General features: G+C 36.8%; 1 protein-coding gene across 2 annotated transcripts in view; it reads left to right on the top strand.

The window, feature by feature from the left end:
* The window catches only part of LOC143246665 (endoplasmic reticulum-Golgi intermediate compartment protein 3-like), a 71,486-nt gene that overhangs the window by 32,462 nt on the left and 19,740 nt on the right, over positions 1-19,284 (top strand). The window contains exon 11 of one of the 2 annotated variants that reach the window (XM_076493735.1): positions 6,762-6,848. The exons of the other annotated variant lie outside the window; for it this stretch is intronic. Coding sequence (XP_076349850.1) covers positions 6,762-6,848 — 87 coding nt within the window. The remainder of the gene's footprint in view (positions 1-6,761; positions 6,849-19,284) is intronic. 2 annotated transcript variants of the gene reach the window in all.

The following is a 19,284-nucleotide window of genomic DNA, read 5'->3' as shown; positions in this document are numbered from 1 at the left end:
TGGTGTGACGAGGATTCGAAGCTACACAAGGGCTATCTGCGCTAGCTGTCTTCCCTCTAGTCTTACACTGCTAAATTAGGGACAGCTAGCGCTGATAGCCCTCGTGTAGCTTTGCGCGAAATTCAAAACAAGCCATTATTCATCCTTACCAATGAGTGTGGTAGTTATTTAATTATTCGAAAACAATTCGTCGAGAGATAAAACAAAAGTCTTTTCTTTGTGGTCAGTGTCACTAACTTACTTTGAACTTTATGGAAACAACTGTGGCAGGAGCGTATCAAATTTCTAGGCGGTCCTTTGGGAAAGTGTTAGATTGTTTTTAACTGGCCTGTTTTACCGAATCGTTTATAGATTATTAGGCCTAGCATTGTAGTTACAATTTAGATTTCAAAATGTTTGTTTTCGTCAAGGGTTTTGATTCGTTTGTTTACCAAGACAGGATCTTGTAATTTGTCGCACCAAACAAAGAAGACGCTCCATATATATTTTGTAACAGTTTGTTCCAGATACACTGGACTTATCATGGTACTATGATTGACGTGTTAGACTGTGGATCACACATTGTCTTCTTTAACTCCTATTGCCGTAAGATCGTGTTTCGGTTTGGGGTTGTGTGTGCTTTCTAAGAATGTTAGTCCACAAGATCGTATTCTTGTTGTGGGTTGTGTGTGCTTTTTAAGAATGATAGCCCATAAGATCGTATTCTTGTTGTGGGTTGTGTGTGGTTTCTAAGAATGTTAGTCCACAAGATCGTATTCTTGTTGTGGGTTGTATGTGGTTTCTAAGAATGTTAGTCCACAAGATCGTATTCTTGTTGTGGGTTGTGTGTGGTTTCTAAGAATGTTAGTCCACAAGATCGTATTCTTGTTGTGGGTTGTATGTGGTTTCTAAGAATGTTAGTCCACAAGATCGTATTCTTGTTATGGGTTGTATGTGGTTTCTAAGAATGATAGCCCATAAGATCGTATTCTTGTTGTGGGTTGTGTGTGCTTTTTAAGAATGATAGCCCATAAGATCGTATTCTTGTTGTGGGTTGTGTGTGGTTTCTAAGAATGTTAGTCCACAAGATCGTATTCTTGTTGTGGGTTGTATGTGGTTTCTAAGAATGTTAGTCCACAAGATCGTATTCTTGTTGTGGGTTGTGTGTGGTTTCTAAGAATGTTAGTCCACAAGATCGTATTCTTGTTGTGGGTTGTGTGTGGTTTCTAAGAATGTTAGTCCACAAGATCGTATTCTTGTTGTGGGTTGTATGTGGTTTCTAAGAATGTTAGTCCACAAGATCGTATTCTTGTTGTGGGTTGTGTGTGGTTTCTAAGAATGTTAGCCCACAAGATCGTATTCTTGTTAAAACATAACTGTGACTCAGCGTGACTGAGTATTTTTCAGTCGTACCATTCGGTTCACTGGGCATGAAAAGCTGCTAATTGTTCAAATTTGACTATTAAACAAAAATAGTCGTAACATTCCACAAACGTTAAAACGAACACTTTGGGTATATATCAGATCTTCATATAAAAAATAAAATGAAACGTACATAACGATAGTTAAAGTGATACTGGTCATAAAGTTGGGGTTGAAAACAAGTGAAAAACAGTGTCTGTCTGTTTGTTTGTTTGTTTGAATTTTTGTCCAAAGCTACTCGAGGGCTATCTGTGCTAGCCGTCCCTAATGACGTAAGACTAGAGGGAAAGCAGCTAGTCATCACCACCCACCGCCAGCTCTTGGGCTACTCTTTTACCAACGAATAGTGGGATTGACCGTTACATTATAACGCCCCGACGGCTGAAAGGGCGAGCATGTTTGGCGCGACGGGGATGCGAACCCGCGACCCTCAGATTACGAGTCGCACGCCTTAACACGCTTGGCCATGCCGGGCCAACAGTTTCCGTTTAGTCACAGCTCACCTGTTGCTCATAAACTGACCAGTTCTCTAAGAAATAAACTGCCGGTCAAATGTGGAAGTTTAAAACTGTGTGCGTATTCATGATGAGAGGATTTGTAGGCTTTTGACTTTTGGGTTTGTTGCTTTTGTGGTTGTTTTTAAAGAGAATTTTGACAGTATTCAGTACGATGATACGTAAACCATTGTGTTTGTAAAGAAATGTGTTTATGAAGTAAGTTTAAAAATTTTTTTTTCCCTCAAAAACAAATTGTTCTCCAAAAATGTCCCAAGTTTAAAAAAAAAAACACTAAAAAATGTTCTTTGCAATTTGTTGGTTCTTTTGGGTATTATGTGAAAGAGTTGGAATGTATGTGATGTCACGAAGTATTCCTCGCACTTTGTGTTGTAGTTGCGTTATAGGAATGACTCAAAACCTTGGTAAGCTGCTGACGGGCTGTCTTCTCTTTCGCTGCTCAATAATTCAAAATTAGGGACAAGGGCAAATAGCTTTTGTAGTTTTGCTATAACTACAAATGCCTCCCGCACCCCCCATAGATGGTTATGATGCTTGACGCACAATCTGTGGATTACGTGTTTTATCCCCGTCTCATCGAATTATATTCATCCTTTCAGGCGTAGGGGCATTATAAGTGACGGTCAATCTCCTCATTCATTGGTAAAAGAGTAGCCCAGAATTGAATGTGGGGTGATTACTAGTTGCCCTCCTTCTAGTCTTTCATTGTTAAATTATGGATGGCTAGCGCAAATAGTCTTTGTGTAATTTTGCGCAGAATTCAACACCACCCCATTGTATTTTCAAATGGTGTATGCTGACATTTTTCAGTCGTACCATTCGGTTCACTGATCATGAAAAGCTGCTAATTGTTCAAATTTGACTATTAAGGTTCTCTTTCAAGGCGAGGTGTAAAAAACAAAGTTGATGTTAGTTTGTAGTTAGTTAACTATGTTCTGAAACATTTCTTAAATTAACGTAGTGGAAACCAGTTTTGTAGCGTTGCAAATGGTTAGCCAATATGGTATGCAGGTTACTGTGTATCGTCTTACATACCTTTAATTTCTATTCAACATGTTACATAACTGTTCGATTGACGTACGGGTTCATAGAAGTCGTTTTTACAGGAACTATAGGTGATATCATCTAATGTATGCAACTTTGATCAGTGTACTGGCTGAGAAAAGCTGTTTAAACTGGATCTAGAATTGTTACGTAACTGTTCAGTTAGTGTAGTGGCTCAGAGAAGCTGTTTAAACTGGATCTAGAATTGTTACGTAACTGTTCAGTCAGTGTAGTGGCTCAGAGAAGCTGTTTAAACTGGATCTAGAATTGTTACGTAACTGTTCAGTCAGCGTACTGGCTCAGATAAGCTGTTTAAACTTGATCTAGAATTGTTACGTAACTGTTCAGTCAGTACAGTCGTAAATCTTCGGATTTACAACGCTGAAATCATGATTCAATTTCCCTCAGTGGACGCAGCAGATATTTCAATGTGGGTTTGCTATAATAAAACAAACACACACACACACTTGCACATTCTTAACTATTCCAAGTTCCAAGGTTTTCTTTTAGCGAGAATTTGCGCAACATGAAACAGTGACGTGTTTGTAACTAAATTAAAGAAAGGGAAAATTCTGATCATAGCGCCATCTAAACAGAAATTTAGTTAAAATTTAATCATAACAATATTTAATTCTTGGTTGCCTACTTTGAGTTTTCTAAAATATTTTCTTTGAGCTTAGTTAAGCTTAAATATGAAACTGACCTTACAAAGCTTGACAGTATGCAAATATTAAATGTGTTAGTCATAGTGAATATAAAACTTAAAGTGTGCACAGACATGACGACCCAGCCGTGTTGAAATTATTTCACGTTTCTTCAACGTAGTTCATTAAAACGTTACAATACCTACGTATTTTACAGCTCACTCGCCAGGGTACTCAAGTTGCCTATTATGGAGGCGTTGATCGTCTGCAGTGTGATGATGAATGTTGTGCTTGAGTCTTGGTACGAAACATACAATAGGTTCTCATTCGTTCACTTTAAAGATGGGCGTGGCATCTGCCGTGAACTAGATTCATATTTAACTTTAGAACCAAGGTGTACAGGAAAAACCAGTTACGTTTTACAATCGTAAAACTACGATGATGACATAGTTTAAATACAAACATTCCTTTGTTGTTGTTGTTTTTTATGACGTATGACATTTCATTTTTTTAAGCGTTCCTGGTTGGTATATTCTGATGTAAATCAAAGTGGTTATCAGTGTTGGTTGATATAAACCTAGCGGCGACCTTGCAGATAAAGTAACATAAAGTAGACCTCAACTGAAATAAAAACGTAACTCAGAACAGCTGGTATGGGTATTAATACTTTTAATAATAAAGCAGAGAACAACGTTTCGACCTTTCTAGGTCATCTTCAGGTTAATTCAAAAATTACCCTTATTTTTATTAAGATGATTTACGTGAAAATAACAGTTAATGGTAACCTCTACAACTAACTTCATGTTTTCGATCATTAATGTCTTCTTATATGTGTCCATGTGGTGCTTGTTAAAAACTAACACTAAGTATGGGAAACCCGGGAAGAAAAGTGAATATATTTGTCTCTTAGTTCTAGGAGTTTTTTTATTATTTCCACACAGCCACTTTTTAGTCGTTGTGTAAATTATCTTCCCTTAGTCTTTTTTTCTTTTAAGTATCAGAAGTATTTTTAAACTGGCTAACTAAGTTTCTTGGATTGTTACCAAATACCGTAACGTAGCAGCGACAGAAATCATTCAAATCTGTCATCACCGTACATCCACACCCCCAAAAAATAAAAGTAACATTGAAACCCAACCTTTTATGGACATCTAACTTCAGAAGGGAAGGGGAGGGCAAAGGTAACGAGAGAAGCAAGACCAGAAAGTTTTAGCTGGTCAGAATGACGTCAAACTGTCAGAGCTTTGTAAAAGACGTCGATTCTGCCATGTACAGTAAATTCTATGATCTAACTACCCAGCCTCCACTGTGTCTCACCAGTAAGCTTAAAATATAACGCTATGTATTGGCATTCGATCCCTGTGAAGGTCACAGTGCAGCTTTGTATTTTGCCATAAACAAACAAATTGATCACCCTGTTAGAAAACAAAAGCTCTCTTACACATTTTTGGCTGATTTATCAAATTATTAAACTCTTGGTCTAATCTTCTGTTGTCTTAGTAAATTAGCACCAAGAAATCACAAGCCTTCTCAATCCGCCCTCCCCCACGTTAACCTAGTCAACTTGAAAGAGATCACCTCTTTCCACTTTTCTCAAGTAAAGACAAATTAAGAGAAATTGACCTATACCCATAAAATAATTCTTCTATTTCGGGATCGTCTTTGTATCCATCCCAGGAATTCTCTCCATCAAATTCGTATATTGTTCCTGGATGTAATCTCGTATTAACTGTTTACGCGAAATTCAAACCAAACCAAAACCCTTTCCTTTGTCATATCTGTTCTAAATTTGGTACAAATGTGTATACATCTCTACTGTAAATTCGAACTCTTACGTTATGACCGTTTGTTTCATCAGAGTGGATATACGCCGTCCTGTAGCTTTCTCCAAAAACAGAGAAGTTTCAACTATTCGGACATCTTTTTCTCTAACAAAGTTAAGCCTAAAATTGTGTTTGATTGTATTCAACACTATGATGAAGTATTTTATTGTATACATTTATTGTGGAATAAATGTTAATACTTCAGAAGCATTTAGCACTTATCAGTTCATACTCTTTGACATGAAAATCTAATTATATATTGTTCTCCCTTCGTACAAAGTATATAATCATGTTAAAATGTTTATAAGTGAAACAATATAAAAATATTTTAAGAAATCTTTACTACTGCGAATGTGTTATTAATGTATTTAAAAACACATTAAATGTTATACAGTTTAGCATGCAGAGGGAGTTTGGAACATATATATAGCTTTAGGATTTAATAAAAAAGGTAAGTTTTTCATTGGTTAGTAGGTGTTGTTAGAGAGATAGCCTAATTTTAGAAACTGATCAATATTCTTAAAGATACTAAACTGGTGTTTAAGCATTTTTGTATTCGTGTTTATATTTATTTTACATTAACAGTAATATAAATATTTTTAATGTTTAATGTTTTTATTCTACAGTAATATATCTTATTCCTTGTATGTATGCGTATATGTGTAACTATTATGTATAGAGAATTTAATTTGATAAACGGAATTTTACAAGCGGTTAGTATTATTAACCCTAAAATTACGAATGAGATTTGTTTCCTTTAGCTTTTAAGAATACGTTGTTTATTTCAAAACTGAACGTAGAAAACATTAACTGTTTGCACATTTAGTAAGTGATATGACTAATATGTTTTGAAAAGTCCTTTACAGTCGGTGCTTATTTTTTAAGTGCCTTGCTATGGTGCAACACCTGGGTTCCACTGGTAAATTATTGTATAAAAAACGGTGTCAGTAATTTTAGGGTTAACGTATTTTTAGATGCTGCACTGCGTCTAACGTGGGCAGTGCGTAACTTTTGATTGTATTCCAACTGTCGTCAAACTAAACATTACGTTCGAAGCTTCTGTAATGAAAAGCATCGAAAGAAACATTGCACAATTAGCTATATGCACTGTGCTAACCACAAAGATCGAGACCTCTTTTTATTATCAGCTCTCAAGCTCAACAATCAGCCATAGATTCGAGAGACCAAAAGGATTAGAAAAAAGAGGATGAAGGCCATATAAGATAAATATATAAACATAAATGTTATAGACTTGTTTCCATATAAGTTAAAATATATCACCTGTGACGTAGAGGCCTAATACTTGTTTTTTTTATTATTGGTCGGATCCTCAGTTGTGGATTGCAGTTTCGGCTATTCAAGGCTCATCAACACAGCTTGGGTTAGCAAATCAAAGAAACACAGTCATGCCTGTTATAAAGGTGATATATGTATTATTAACGGGGACTTTAAGCCTTTTTCATTTAATCGTGTAATAATCTAAATTAAACTCGGCCTATGAATAATAATAATATAACCAACCACCCTAATTTGTTATTTCATCTTATTCAGTTGTTCAACTGTTTATTGAATTTATGAGTTTTAAGTATATGGTTTGTTTTTGCTTGTCATCAAAGATAGAACTGAAAATATCGATAATATAGAGGCCTAATGAAATATAGCCAATCAAGGAATACGTCAGGCTTCTACGTCATAGACAATGTTTTCAGTTTTACTTTAGATGAAAATACATACATATATTTATTTATGTATTCAGTAGTCAGTTGGTCCGCTGTATAATATAGAATAATAAAGTAGAACCAGTTATATTATTGCCCACAAGGCTAAGTTAATTTAGTCTGTTAAATATGTATAATTAATTAAAAATAACTCGGAAACTCCATCAGTGACGTAAAAACATTTTTTGTTTCAACCAGACAATTCAATACTGTCCCAAGGATTATGCCTGTACTTTTATAATGAGATTTCTCTGGGGTTAACTTTCAGAAAGAGCAAATCTAAAAATAAAGGAAACTGATTTCAAACAATCCATGTTTTCCGTAACACGAAGTATTTCATAAAACCAACCACATGTAAACTGTGTTCAGTAGCGTCAAATATTGTGAAAATGTCCATATTACGTGAATCATGTTCAGAAGCGTCAAACATAATGAAAATAGTGATACTGTTTATTCCTTGACGTAAGGTGGGATCGTTTTATGTATCCATGTTACATGTTTCACAGAACCATTGTCAATGTTGAAGACTGAATTAGAAATAGGCTTTCAAGAAGCATCCAATTCGTTAACGACGAACTGTTGACTGTAGGTAATGTTTTTGGAAACGTTAAGACTAATCTTGTATAGATGTTAATGTAGCTATTTTAGGCGATTCTACTTTTTGTATGTGTTTTAATGATTGTTTCGGCTTCCTAAGTGGATGTGATATCGATTGCAAAATTTTATGGAAGAGAAATATTACTTAATATCCATATTATAAAAATAATTTAGTATACGTTTAACTATAACAAAGTTATAGTTATTTGTGTTTCTTTTCTGTGTGACTAGTAACTGACCCAAAGTGTTTCTAGTGACAAAATAATTTATTAGAATATCGCTTTATAAAAATGTACCAGTAATAAATGGAAATATACAAACCACCCCTTAGTAGTTATACGATTGTGCAATGTAGATTGGAAGGAAAGGAATGGTTGCGACACTTCGCTTTGGAAGGCGTTGTTAGCTGCATGTCTGCGTGTGTTGCGAAATTTTACCGGTTTTATCTTGATGTGCTCTGTTTTCACTTCCTTCGCGGTGGAAACCTTCCTACAAAGTCAGATAAATTGGTGCACAGTTACACACATACACTTGTTAAATTGACCCAAGTATAACTTTGTTTATTGTTACGTTGTTATCTGAAGGGTTTTCTTTCTTTTTCTTTACGAGATATTCGTGTCGAAGCATCCGTTGTCTAACAGGCAGTGATCACGGGAAGAAATAACGTACAAGTGTCAAACTTCGTTTTATTGTGTGGCTGACACACGTCTCATAAATTTAGTTCTGAGTGTATGTGTACACACACAAAAAAAAAATATATATATACTCATGTATGAAGTGAATCTTTATACAACCTTATAACGCAAAAATCGGGTTTCGATATCCGCTGTGGGCAGAGCACAGATGGCCCATTGTGGAACTGGATATCTTGCGTAACTCTAAGCTGCTACTACACACACAAAATCTTCATATCTATCATTAAGTCGCCTACTGCTTAGTATGCTCATACAGTGAATCCAAGGGTTCGTGGTTCGCGACCTGTTTCCGACAAACACTTTGTGCATTTGTAGTGCTATAACAATGACTGTCAAATCTCATTGTTCAGTCACACAAGAATTTGTGGTGGGTACTGTTTTCCATCTGTCTTCTCAGTCTATATGTTCAAAATTTAGAGACTAAAACGAACCATTAATTTGTTGCCATGGTTAACAGCTTGTACGCTAAACTAATTATTAATTAGAAACCAACACAGAGAAACCATGCCACAATATTCAGACAATTCCTTATGAACGTAGATTACGATAGATCAAACACGAAGGACCAACAAAACCTGACGTGTTATATCGATCTGGCTATAATAGCTAGAGAAGGACATGCAGTAAACTGGAATTATATTAAAATAATAGGATGTGAACCAAACATTAACACTACTTCTTCGTCCACTTAGCTGTAAACACATTCACCCAACCAACCAAAGAAGTCACCAAACACAGACATAGCACTTGAAAACGTTTAAATACTTAGTTGATGGGACTGGCATGGCCAGTTGGTTAAGGCGCTTGACTCGTAATCTTGAGTGTCACGGATTCGAATCCCCGTCACACCAAAGATGCTCGCTCTTTCAGCTGTGGGGGCGTCATAATGTGACGGCCAATCCCACTATTCGTTGGTAAAAGAAGTTGGCGGTAGGTGGTGATGACCAACAGCTTTCCCTCTAGTCTTACACTGCTAAATTAGAGACGGCTAGTTCAGATAGCCCTCGTGTAGTTTTGCGCGAAATGCGAACAAACAAACAAACTTAGTTGATGTAACTTGTAATGAAACAATACAACCACAGGTGCGGTCCTTCTCAGCAATTTCCTGAAGATGGCGGCAGGTGAGTAACCAAAACATAGGATTAAAACTACTTATTAACCAACATACATAGTTGTATAGTGAAAAGGGAAATCAGTCGCTTAGTAGTAATTAAACTTTGGACATCGTATTGTCTTGTAACCATGACAACTGTGATATCCTATTGCCACAACCTCACCGTAAGTATTGAACTATCAGTTGAGTTTCAGTTACTGATGGTGTGTTATTTAGTAACCAACGTGCAGAGAAGTGTCCAACTTATCGTTTCTTTTTACAGGTATACTAAAAGTGACTTTGTTGTTCATCAGAAGCCTACTTTTTACGCATTTTCATACGATGTATTTTCGAACCTGCATAAGCATATGTTTCTCCACCCAAGGAGTTACTGCAGTGAGGCGTGTCTCCACTCACAAAGATGGAATTATGGTGCCAACCAATGTCCTCATTCTGACATTTGCGTCACCACGTCCGCCTGCCACCATTAAGGCAGGTTATCTTAATTGCAGAGTATGGCCATACATTCCAAACCCTCCCAGATGTTTCCAGTGTCAGCGGTTCGGTCACTCGAAGACGTCATGTTGTGGTTCCTTGACATGTGCTCGTGCAGTGGCAAGGACCATGATGCCTACAAGTGTGAAACTGACCCTCATTGCATCAATTGCAATGGCTCTCACCCGTCCTACTTTCGTTTTTGCCATAAATGGTTGGAAGAAAAAGAGATGCAGCGTTTGAAAACGATTCAAAACATTACTTATAATGAGGCTCGAAAATTGCTGTCCACCACCTCAGGCTCAGTATGGCCAAGCGTGTTAAGGCGTGCGACTCGTAATCCGAGGGTCGTGGGTTCGAATCCTCCTTACGCTAAACATGCTCGCCCTTTCAACCGTGGGGCCGTTATAAAGTGATGGCCAATACCACTATTCGTTGGTAAAAGAGTAGCCCAAGAGTTGGCGGTGGGTGGTGATGACTAACTGCCTTCCTTCTAATATTACACTGCTAAATTAGGGACGACTAGCGTAGATAGCCCTCGTGTAGCTTTGCGCGAAATTCAAAACAAACCATGGGTTTGATATGTTGGCACAAGTCGTGCTATTTTCGAGGAACCTGGAAATGCGGAAGTATTAAAGCTTGCTTTCCTCGGGGTGAGAAGCTTTAATACGTTATTCATCCTCTTCAGAAATTAGTTCCTACAATAAAGCCTAGAATTTGGTGGTAGTAATTCATTCCTATAAGTTAAGAGGCGTTAACTTATTCTTAGGCCGTACGCCCGATAAATTAACAAGTGATAATTTTTAGGCCTTATACTTTAAGTTGTATTAAATTTCAAAGTGAACAAGTATTAAAGTACACTGATATTTAACATTTTAATAGTCTTAATGTCCGTGAAACTTTCGAAGTCAGGAATTATTAACATACTCTCAGACCCAGTAAGACAGACCTTGTAACATATTTCCAGATTTTCAAAACTAATGGTGTCAAAGTACCTTGGAAAGTTGAAGGTTGAATATGTTGAATCTCTCTGTTTCGTCGGGTACTTAAAAGTAATGGGTGCTAACTCATTTTTTTATAAATTGCACAAGTCAGGAGGGTGGACGTTACTTCGTATAAGAGTGGAATTACACATACAGATTTTGACTCGATCAAATATTGCAGAACATATTGTGTAATTTATGTGTATAGTCAGGTACTCACATTTCGTAATCTGTAACATTTTATTTGGATAGTGTCACAATCATGCATTATTTGTTGAGGTGCTTAACTGGTTGCTTATTTATATATATGTAACTTCTCTTCTTCACTAAACACGAATTTCAATGAGAAAATACGAAATAAAAGTTGTTGTTTTTTCAACGTTTATTCGCTACTTCCGTTAAAACAAACAAGCAAGTTTCTTAGTGTCATTGGCGAACCGTGAATTCGGTGAAACTCGTCTGTTACACTGTAGGTAGCAAATCATAGAATAGATTAGGCCTCTGTTTCATTCGTTTTTTATTGAAATTCACACACTCGTGAGAAGAACGTATTCGTATATACACTGCTGGCCAAAATATTAAGGCCAATGAACATAAAGAAAAAATATGCATTTTGCGTTGTTAGACTCAACCACTTATTTGAGTAGAGCTTCGAAAGATGAAAATAAGAAAAGAGAAAATAAAAAAAAACTTTTTTTAGCACATAATAGGGAAAATGTGAACACTATGAAATTAGCTTAAATACTAGCTGGTCAAAAGTTTAAGACCATACCAAAACCAAGCCCTAAACAGCGTATGGAATGCCCAACAAGAGGTCTCAGTAGTGAGTTGCACGGCCGTCATTGCAAATAACTGCAAACATTTGCTTTGGCATGGTCGATATAAGCGTTTGCAGAAGGCTGGCTGGAATGTCATTCCAAGTGATGAAGATGGCTTCACGAAGATGATGCACTGTTTGGAATTGACGTCCATTTCTATAGACTTCCCTTGCCATCCACCCCCAAACATTTTCAATGGGGTTCAGTTCGCTTATCGTGCCAGTAACGTAGGAAGCCATTTGAATCATCCAGGTTAATTTTTTTCTCATTAGAGAACAAATCTTTCTTCCACTTTTCTACGTCCCATGTTTGGTGCTTCTCAGCAAAGTTTAACCGAACTGTTTCGTAGCGTGGAAGGAGGCGTGGTCTTTGAAGACTTTTACTGTTTTTAAAGCCTTTCTCACGTAGATACCGTCTTATTGTTCTTGAGCTGCATTCTGCATCCGTAAGGGCCTTAATCTGGTTAAACGATCGGCTGGTGTCTTGTCGGACAACCTGTCGAATCCTTCTGCTCAACGCCGACGAAATTTTCTTGGGCCGACCACTTGAAATTCTCGTTCCGTATCCCTCAGGGTCTTTCAAGAAATTTTCAACAGTAGTTTTACTATACCCAATCTTACTTTGAGAGAGATCTTGCTTTTACAGCTCGACAATTCTGCCATGTTCAAACTCTGTCAACTTTTTAACCTTTGCCATGTTTTTACCCAATGTAACACAGGAGATGTCAGTGGAAGATGTTGACAACGCTAATGCTTGAACACAAATGACTAAATTTCGTTACGTGTTTACCGATCAATGCTTCATTTCAGTATGGTCTTAAAATTTTGACCAGCTAGTATTTAGACTAATTTCATTGTGTTCACATTTTCCCTATAAAATGCTAAAAAAGTTTTTTTTTTTATTTTCCCTTTTCTTATTTTCATCTGTCGAAGCTCTACTCAAATTGGTGGTTAAGTTTAACAACGCATAATGCATATCTTTTCTTTATGTTCATTGGCCTTAAAATTTTGTCCAGCAGTGTGTATATATATATATATATATAACAAAATATTACTTCACAAGAAGTGTAGTAGATCTCGTTTACTCACGGCTGTACCAGGTTTTGAGAGGTTTAGCCAATCTCATTTTTATTGTAACTACGCGCTGGGCTGCTGTAACACCAGTGCTGTAATTAACATGTAAGAGAAATACGGATAGCTTTTTTGAAGGCCTTATTGTACAGGGTTGTTGGCCTGTTTTAGAAGTTATTGAGTTCTACTGAATTCGTATGTTAGAAGTTCATTCCTGTGTACTTCAATAAATAACCTCGAAAACCACAAGAAATTCAAATAGTTAGGCCTACCGAAAAAACAAATTAGATGAACGTGTTAAATGCTGTGTGTGTGTTATGTGAGTTAAAAACAAAAAGCGGTCAATCCTTAAAGAACGGTTTAAAATATGATAATTGTTATCGCCTTATTTCCGGGTTATTAAAATAGTCCTGTTACAGTCAGGGGTGGTATTTGTTTAACAAGTCACGTTTGAAAGTTGAGTAATTACGATTCCGTTTGGATGATACATCACAATGTTGTTAAATGTCAACATATTTTATTGAAAAAGACTGCTGGTGCCCCAGTGATGATGCATACCGAGTCGTTCATTTGGTTCAGTGTAATACTGGTGTTTCCCATGTTTTCGGGTGCAGACAGTCCAGTTGCTTTGCCCTATAAAACGCCAAAAAAACAACCAACCAACATATGCAAATGAAGTACGTCCAAATGTAGCAGGTGGTTTAACGTGCCCCACCCCCAATAGCGGCCAAACTTAAACTCCTGCGTTCGTCCCTGGATTTTGGTGTCTAAATATCACCGACTTTATACCGTTCGCTGCCTGTGGGGTCCACATACTACGTTATATTATCGAGTAACGCGAAGCGTTGCGTGTTACAACATACAACGTGATGAGATAACCAAATATGATGTGAAATCACTTAGTTTTTTACGTAAAGCGAACCCTAAAAGTAATTAGTCAGAGGGTGATAGAGAAAATTAACTTGGGTGTCGGTAATGGAGCGTAAAGGAGACAAATTTCCTCTTAGCGGGATTTGTTAAAACTTAAACTGGCTGATAGATATAGGGAATTGTTGTTGTTGTTGTTTTTTTGTTTGTTTTTAATTACGCGCAAATCTACTCGAGGGATATCTGCGCTAGACGTCTCTAATTTAGCAGTATAAGACTAGAAGGAAAGCAATTAGTCATCACCACCCACCGCCAACTCTTGGGCTACTCTTTTACCAACAAATAGTGGGATTGACCGTAACATTATAACGTCCCCATGGCTGAAAAGGCAAGCATGTTTGATGCAACGAGGATGCAAACCCGCGTCCCTCAGATTACGAGTTGCACGCCTGCACCCACCAGGCCAAGCACAAAGCTACATAAAGGGATATCTGTGCTCTGTCCTTCACGGGTTTCCAAACCCGGTTCTCAGCAGGATAAGCCCGGCATGGCCAAGTAATTAGAGCGCTCGACTTATAATCTGAGGGTTGTGGGTTCGAATCCCTGTCACATCAAACATGCTTGCCCTTTCAGCCGTGGGGTCGTTATAATTTAACGATTAATCCCACTATTTGTTAGTAAAAGAGTGACCCAACAGTTGGCGATGGGTGTTTATGACTAGCTGCCTTCCCTCTAGTTTTACACAGCTAAATTAGGGACAGCTAACACAAATAACCCTCGTGTAGCTTTGCGCGAAATTCAAACCAAACAAGTACAGAGATTATCAAACCTTTTACACACTTCCTCCCCTCTTTCCTGTTGGACTTGACCCACCCACACGAAACCATACCTATACGCAGAGTGCCCCTGACGCCAAATATCAAGTGTAATCCGGTTTTACACTTTGTGTGTGTGTCTGTAACATGTGAACACTTCCGTGAGTTGTTATTAAACGATGTGATAATGTTACTCGTACACGTGCAAAATAGAAAATCCTGTATACCGTTATCGGTTGTAGTGTACCACAAGTTCAAACAGATAAGCCTACAAGTTCACGATACCGGATTTTTATGGAAACTCTGGTTATTCATTGGTAGGACAAGTGTAGTCCAGTTGCCAGATGGGCTTGATGAAGGACTTAAAATACCCAATGGAATAATGGACTATGTCTTCGTTCACTCATATAGGGGAATGATTTTGAAAAACCAACATCAGTGAGGCATACAGTGCAATTCATGAGGTGCCATCAGTAAAACGTGCATTATCTACGTTTAAGAATTACAATAATTTATCTTCTCACGCATGCTCCTAGGTTGGAAACACTTAATGTGTTACCAGTGTATTTCCTGTGTTTCAGATCTAGTTTGTATGTTTTACAGTGTTTCAGCTGTAGTTTGCTATGTTTTAGTGTGTGCTTCCAACAGAGGTTTCTGAAGTTCACTTTGTTTTAGCATATACACTGTATTTAGTTTTATCTTGATGATTGGAAAAGGGTGTCATGGACGGATGAATCCATGTTTGAAATATTTGGTTCAAAATGTACGTTTTATGTTCCGGGGAAGAACATTGAAATATACTTATCTAAATGTAGATCACCTTCCACGAAGCATGGGGGAGATAGTATGATGCTTTGGGGGTGTTTTTCTACTGAAGCGATAGGACATATCTGATATATGTTATTTGTACTGTTCTATTTGTATGTACTTCCTTTAGAGAAAATTGCAGAAGGAATTTGTTAACTGATATATTTAAACATCACACAACTTCCCCTTTAATGGGATTTCTTAATAGAACTGTTTTTGTCTGTTCAATGCCATAACGCACACTTTTCCATTTATCTCGTATTGATGTTACTTAGTGTTTGAATAATATTTTAAGAGTTGGTATCAGTCAGGTGGCAGCACTGTATATTTAGAGATGGCTTGGATTGTTAATCAAAATAGTATTTTAAGTATCTTCTCAATAGGTCATCATAACTTTACAATAATGTACATTGTTTCTTTTTATAACAATATCCATGTAATAACTGAGTCACAAGTTCTGGTAATGTTTGTAAATATCATAGTCATAAGTTTGAATTTCTTGTTCTTCTGTCTCTTATTACATAATAACTCAAAAACCAGAACAATGGTGTCAGTCGACTTCACTGAGGTGGCGTAATTTCAAACTGGGTATCTGTTTTTATAAGTGTTGTTTATAACTAATTTTAATTTAAAGAATCATAATTCTAGTGAAAACGATCTTGTAATTACCCCTTAAAGTTAGCTTTCTTACAGTTATACGGTGCTTCGTAAAGGGTTTATCTGAAGGGAACAATAACAATAGATAAAGATACTGCAGTTTGAAACTGTATTGAAACACTGTATTATAAAATAATTAAAGAGAACAGTTCCAAAAAAATGAATTAAATATATAAAGATGATTAATATCAAACCTTCAAAAACAATGTAAACAATATAGTAAGGATGGTATTTGTATCATTCCTACGTAACAGTACAGACACGAATTAAAGTATAACAATACATATAACTATCCAATCAGAGTTGAATTCAGTTTAACCTAATTATGTCTGTTAACATTCCACTACACTGTGTGCCTGTAATATTATGTAGGAATGATACAAATGTCATCCTAACTATATCGTTTACATTGTTTCTGAAGGAATAATATTAGCCATCCTTCCATATCTTCCATCCTGAAAAGTATTTCGTTTCATGTATAAAGTCCAACTAATTAAGAATGATACGATTGGCCAGCAGGGTAACAAGAAAGAGATTGGATACACAAAAGAATGCACAAATTCACAGTATTTATAAATCTAATGTTTAAATGAATATGTAAACACAAATTCACAGCATTTATAAATCTAATGTTTAAATGAATATGTAAACACAGAATTTTTTTTTTAAATGAATCTGCCTTCACAACATTTACTCTTCAAGATTGTATACCAATATGATTAAATTCAACGTTACATATTTCACAAGAACCGTCGTATTCACCCAGAGCGACAAGCGCCGCTTCGTGATTGGTCATAATTATTATATTATTATACTATAGATGAAAACATAACTTCGAGATACCACTGAAGGACACTGCTGTCTACATTCTTGCCCAACGTGAAAGTATTATAGAAATAACTCCCAGGCAGAACGGGTTTTATCTCATATAGAATAACAAAGTTACGAAGGCAGCTGAAACAGGATCAGTTACAGATAGTGTTGATCACGTGTATTGTGAAACGTGTGTGTGTGTGTGTGTTTGTCTTATAGCAAAGCCACATCGGGCCATCTGCTTAGCCCACCGAGGGGAATCGAACCCCTGCTTTTAGCGTTGTAAATCCGGAGACTTACCGCTGTACTAGCGGGGGTCATTGTGAAACGTACACATATAGAAAAACAATCAAGAATAAATACTATTACAATGTAAAGAGAGAAGCATGTGGTATATTTATGTATCACAAATGCAAAAGGTTGTGAAATAACTCTGTAGTTGCAATTTTGTTACGTTTGTATTTATTAAACATCTTAGTTACGTTCAGTCATTATCCATACACATAGTAATAATGTAGTTGTTTTGTAAGGCGTTGCTGTAGAACTGAACTTCGTAATTACATGTAATCAGTCATGTACGAGTTATTTTTTTTTACATGCTGTTTTATTTCAGTCATGCACTGTAGTTATTTGTTATGTAATTGTGTAACAGGGAATGAAATACTGATTTCCTTTGTGTTTACAGTTTTTGATAAGTTTTGCCCTTGGTTGTCACGCGTTTACGTGGAACTCGAAAGAATAAATCTTTTAGGTGCGATGCAGTTTTCATGAAGAATTCCACTATATGAAAGTGCATGTTTAATTTTACACTTGAGTCATCGCGTACCACCTGAGAATGTTGCAGACTTCGATTGCAGCAGTGTTCATGTACACGTTTTATGTTCGATGTGTTACAAAGACGTGAGAATGTTCGTGGAGATGTCACAGTTGTAGTTGCAAACATTGTATAATAGTTTATAGTAACTAACAAACAACTGCATTGTGAGTTCCCGTTATTTCAGTGTGTTAGAAAATTTATTTCATTTGAGTTCTGTTTGTTTTGAATTTCGCACAAAGCTACTCGAGGGCTAAAATGCTAGCCGTCCCTAATTTAGCAGTGTAAGACTAGAGGGAAGGTAGCTAGTCATCACCACCCACCGCCAACTCTTGGGCTACTCTTTTACCAACGAATAGTGGGATTGACCGTTACATTATAACACCCCCACGGCTGAAAGGGCGAGCATGTTTGGTGCGACCAGGATTCGAACCCACGACCCTCGGATTACGAGTCGAACGCTTTAACACACTTGGCCATGCCGGGTTCGAGTTCTGACTACTGTTTCTATAATATAAAAAAGTATTTTATCTGTTGTATCATTGAAATATCTGCTGGACTTCCTCTACTTGAGTCTACCATGTTTTGGTCTCTGTTTTAAAGTGTTCCAAATTTAAGACCCGATAAAAGCCTCACCATAAACCAAACAATTGTCCCACTTGAGAAACAAGACTGGAACAGTTGAATAAAAATTCCAACCCTACAATTTGTGCCCTTTTAACACCAGTGAAGTATGGAGTCTTTTGGGGAGACCTGAAAAGAAGACCTCAGCGTGGATTTTGTTTGTTTTTGAATTTCACACAAAGCTACACAAGGGCTATCTTCGCTAGCCATCCCTAATTTAGCAGTGTAAGACTAGAGGGAAGGCACCTAGTCATCACCACCCACCGCCAACTCTTGGGCTACTCTTTTACCAACGAATAGTGGGATCGATTGTCACATTAGAATACCCCCACGGCTGAAAGGGCGAGCATGTTTAGTGTGACTGGGATTCGAACCCGCGACCCTCGGATTATGAGTCGAGTGCCTTCACCACCTAGCCATGCCGGTCCTCCTGAGGTGGAAACATAAAGTTGTATTCCTTAACAAAGAAGCCAGGAGCAGTTGGTTAAAAGTTTCAACTTCTGAATGTCTTGACTTTCTATGAATCAATATGGTGTGTGTGGACATGAATGATTTCACAGGCAGTGGATGTGATTGAAACCGTTTACTAAAACAGAACTTTCATTGTAGATTTTCAGTTCCTCAAAAATGTAATTAAGTTGCAATGACTACCTCTATATAAAGTATGTTTTTAAATATCGTATTGGTTAAGTGTGTATTTTATCATGACTACTTCTATATAAAGTATGTTTCTAAATATCGTGTTCTTAAGTGTGTATTTTATCATGACTACCTCTATATAAAGTATGTTTCTAAATATCGTGTTCTTAAGTGTGTATTTTATCATGACTACCTCTATATAAAGTATATTTCTAAATATCGTGTTGGTTAAGTGTGTATTTTATCATGACTACCTCTATATAAAGTATGTTTCTAAATATCGTGTTCGTTAAGTGTGCATTTTATCAGGACTACCTCTATGAAAAGTATGTTTCTAAATATCGTGTTGGTT

This window comes from Tachypleus tridentatus, chromosome 3 (assembly GCF_004210375.1).
Source record: "Tachypleus tridentatus isolate NWPU-2018 chromosome 3, ASM421037v1, whole genome shotgun sequence".
Classification (NCBI taxonomy): domain Eukaryota; kingdom Metazoa; phylum Arthropoda; class Merostomata; order Xiphosura; family Limulidae; genus Tachypleus; species Tachypleus tridentatus.
This window is presented reverse-complemented; position numbering and strand designations above follow the sequence as displayed.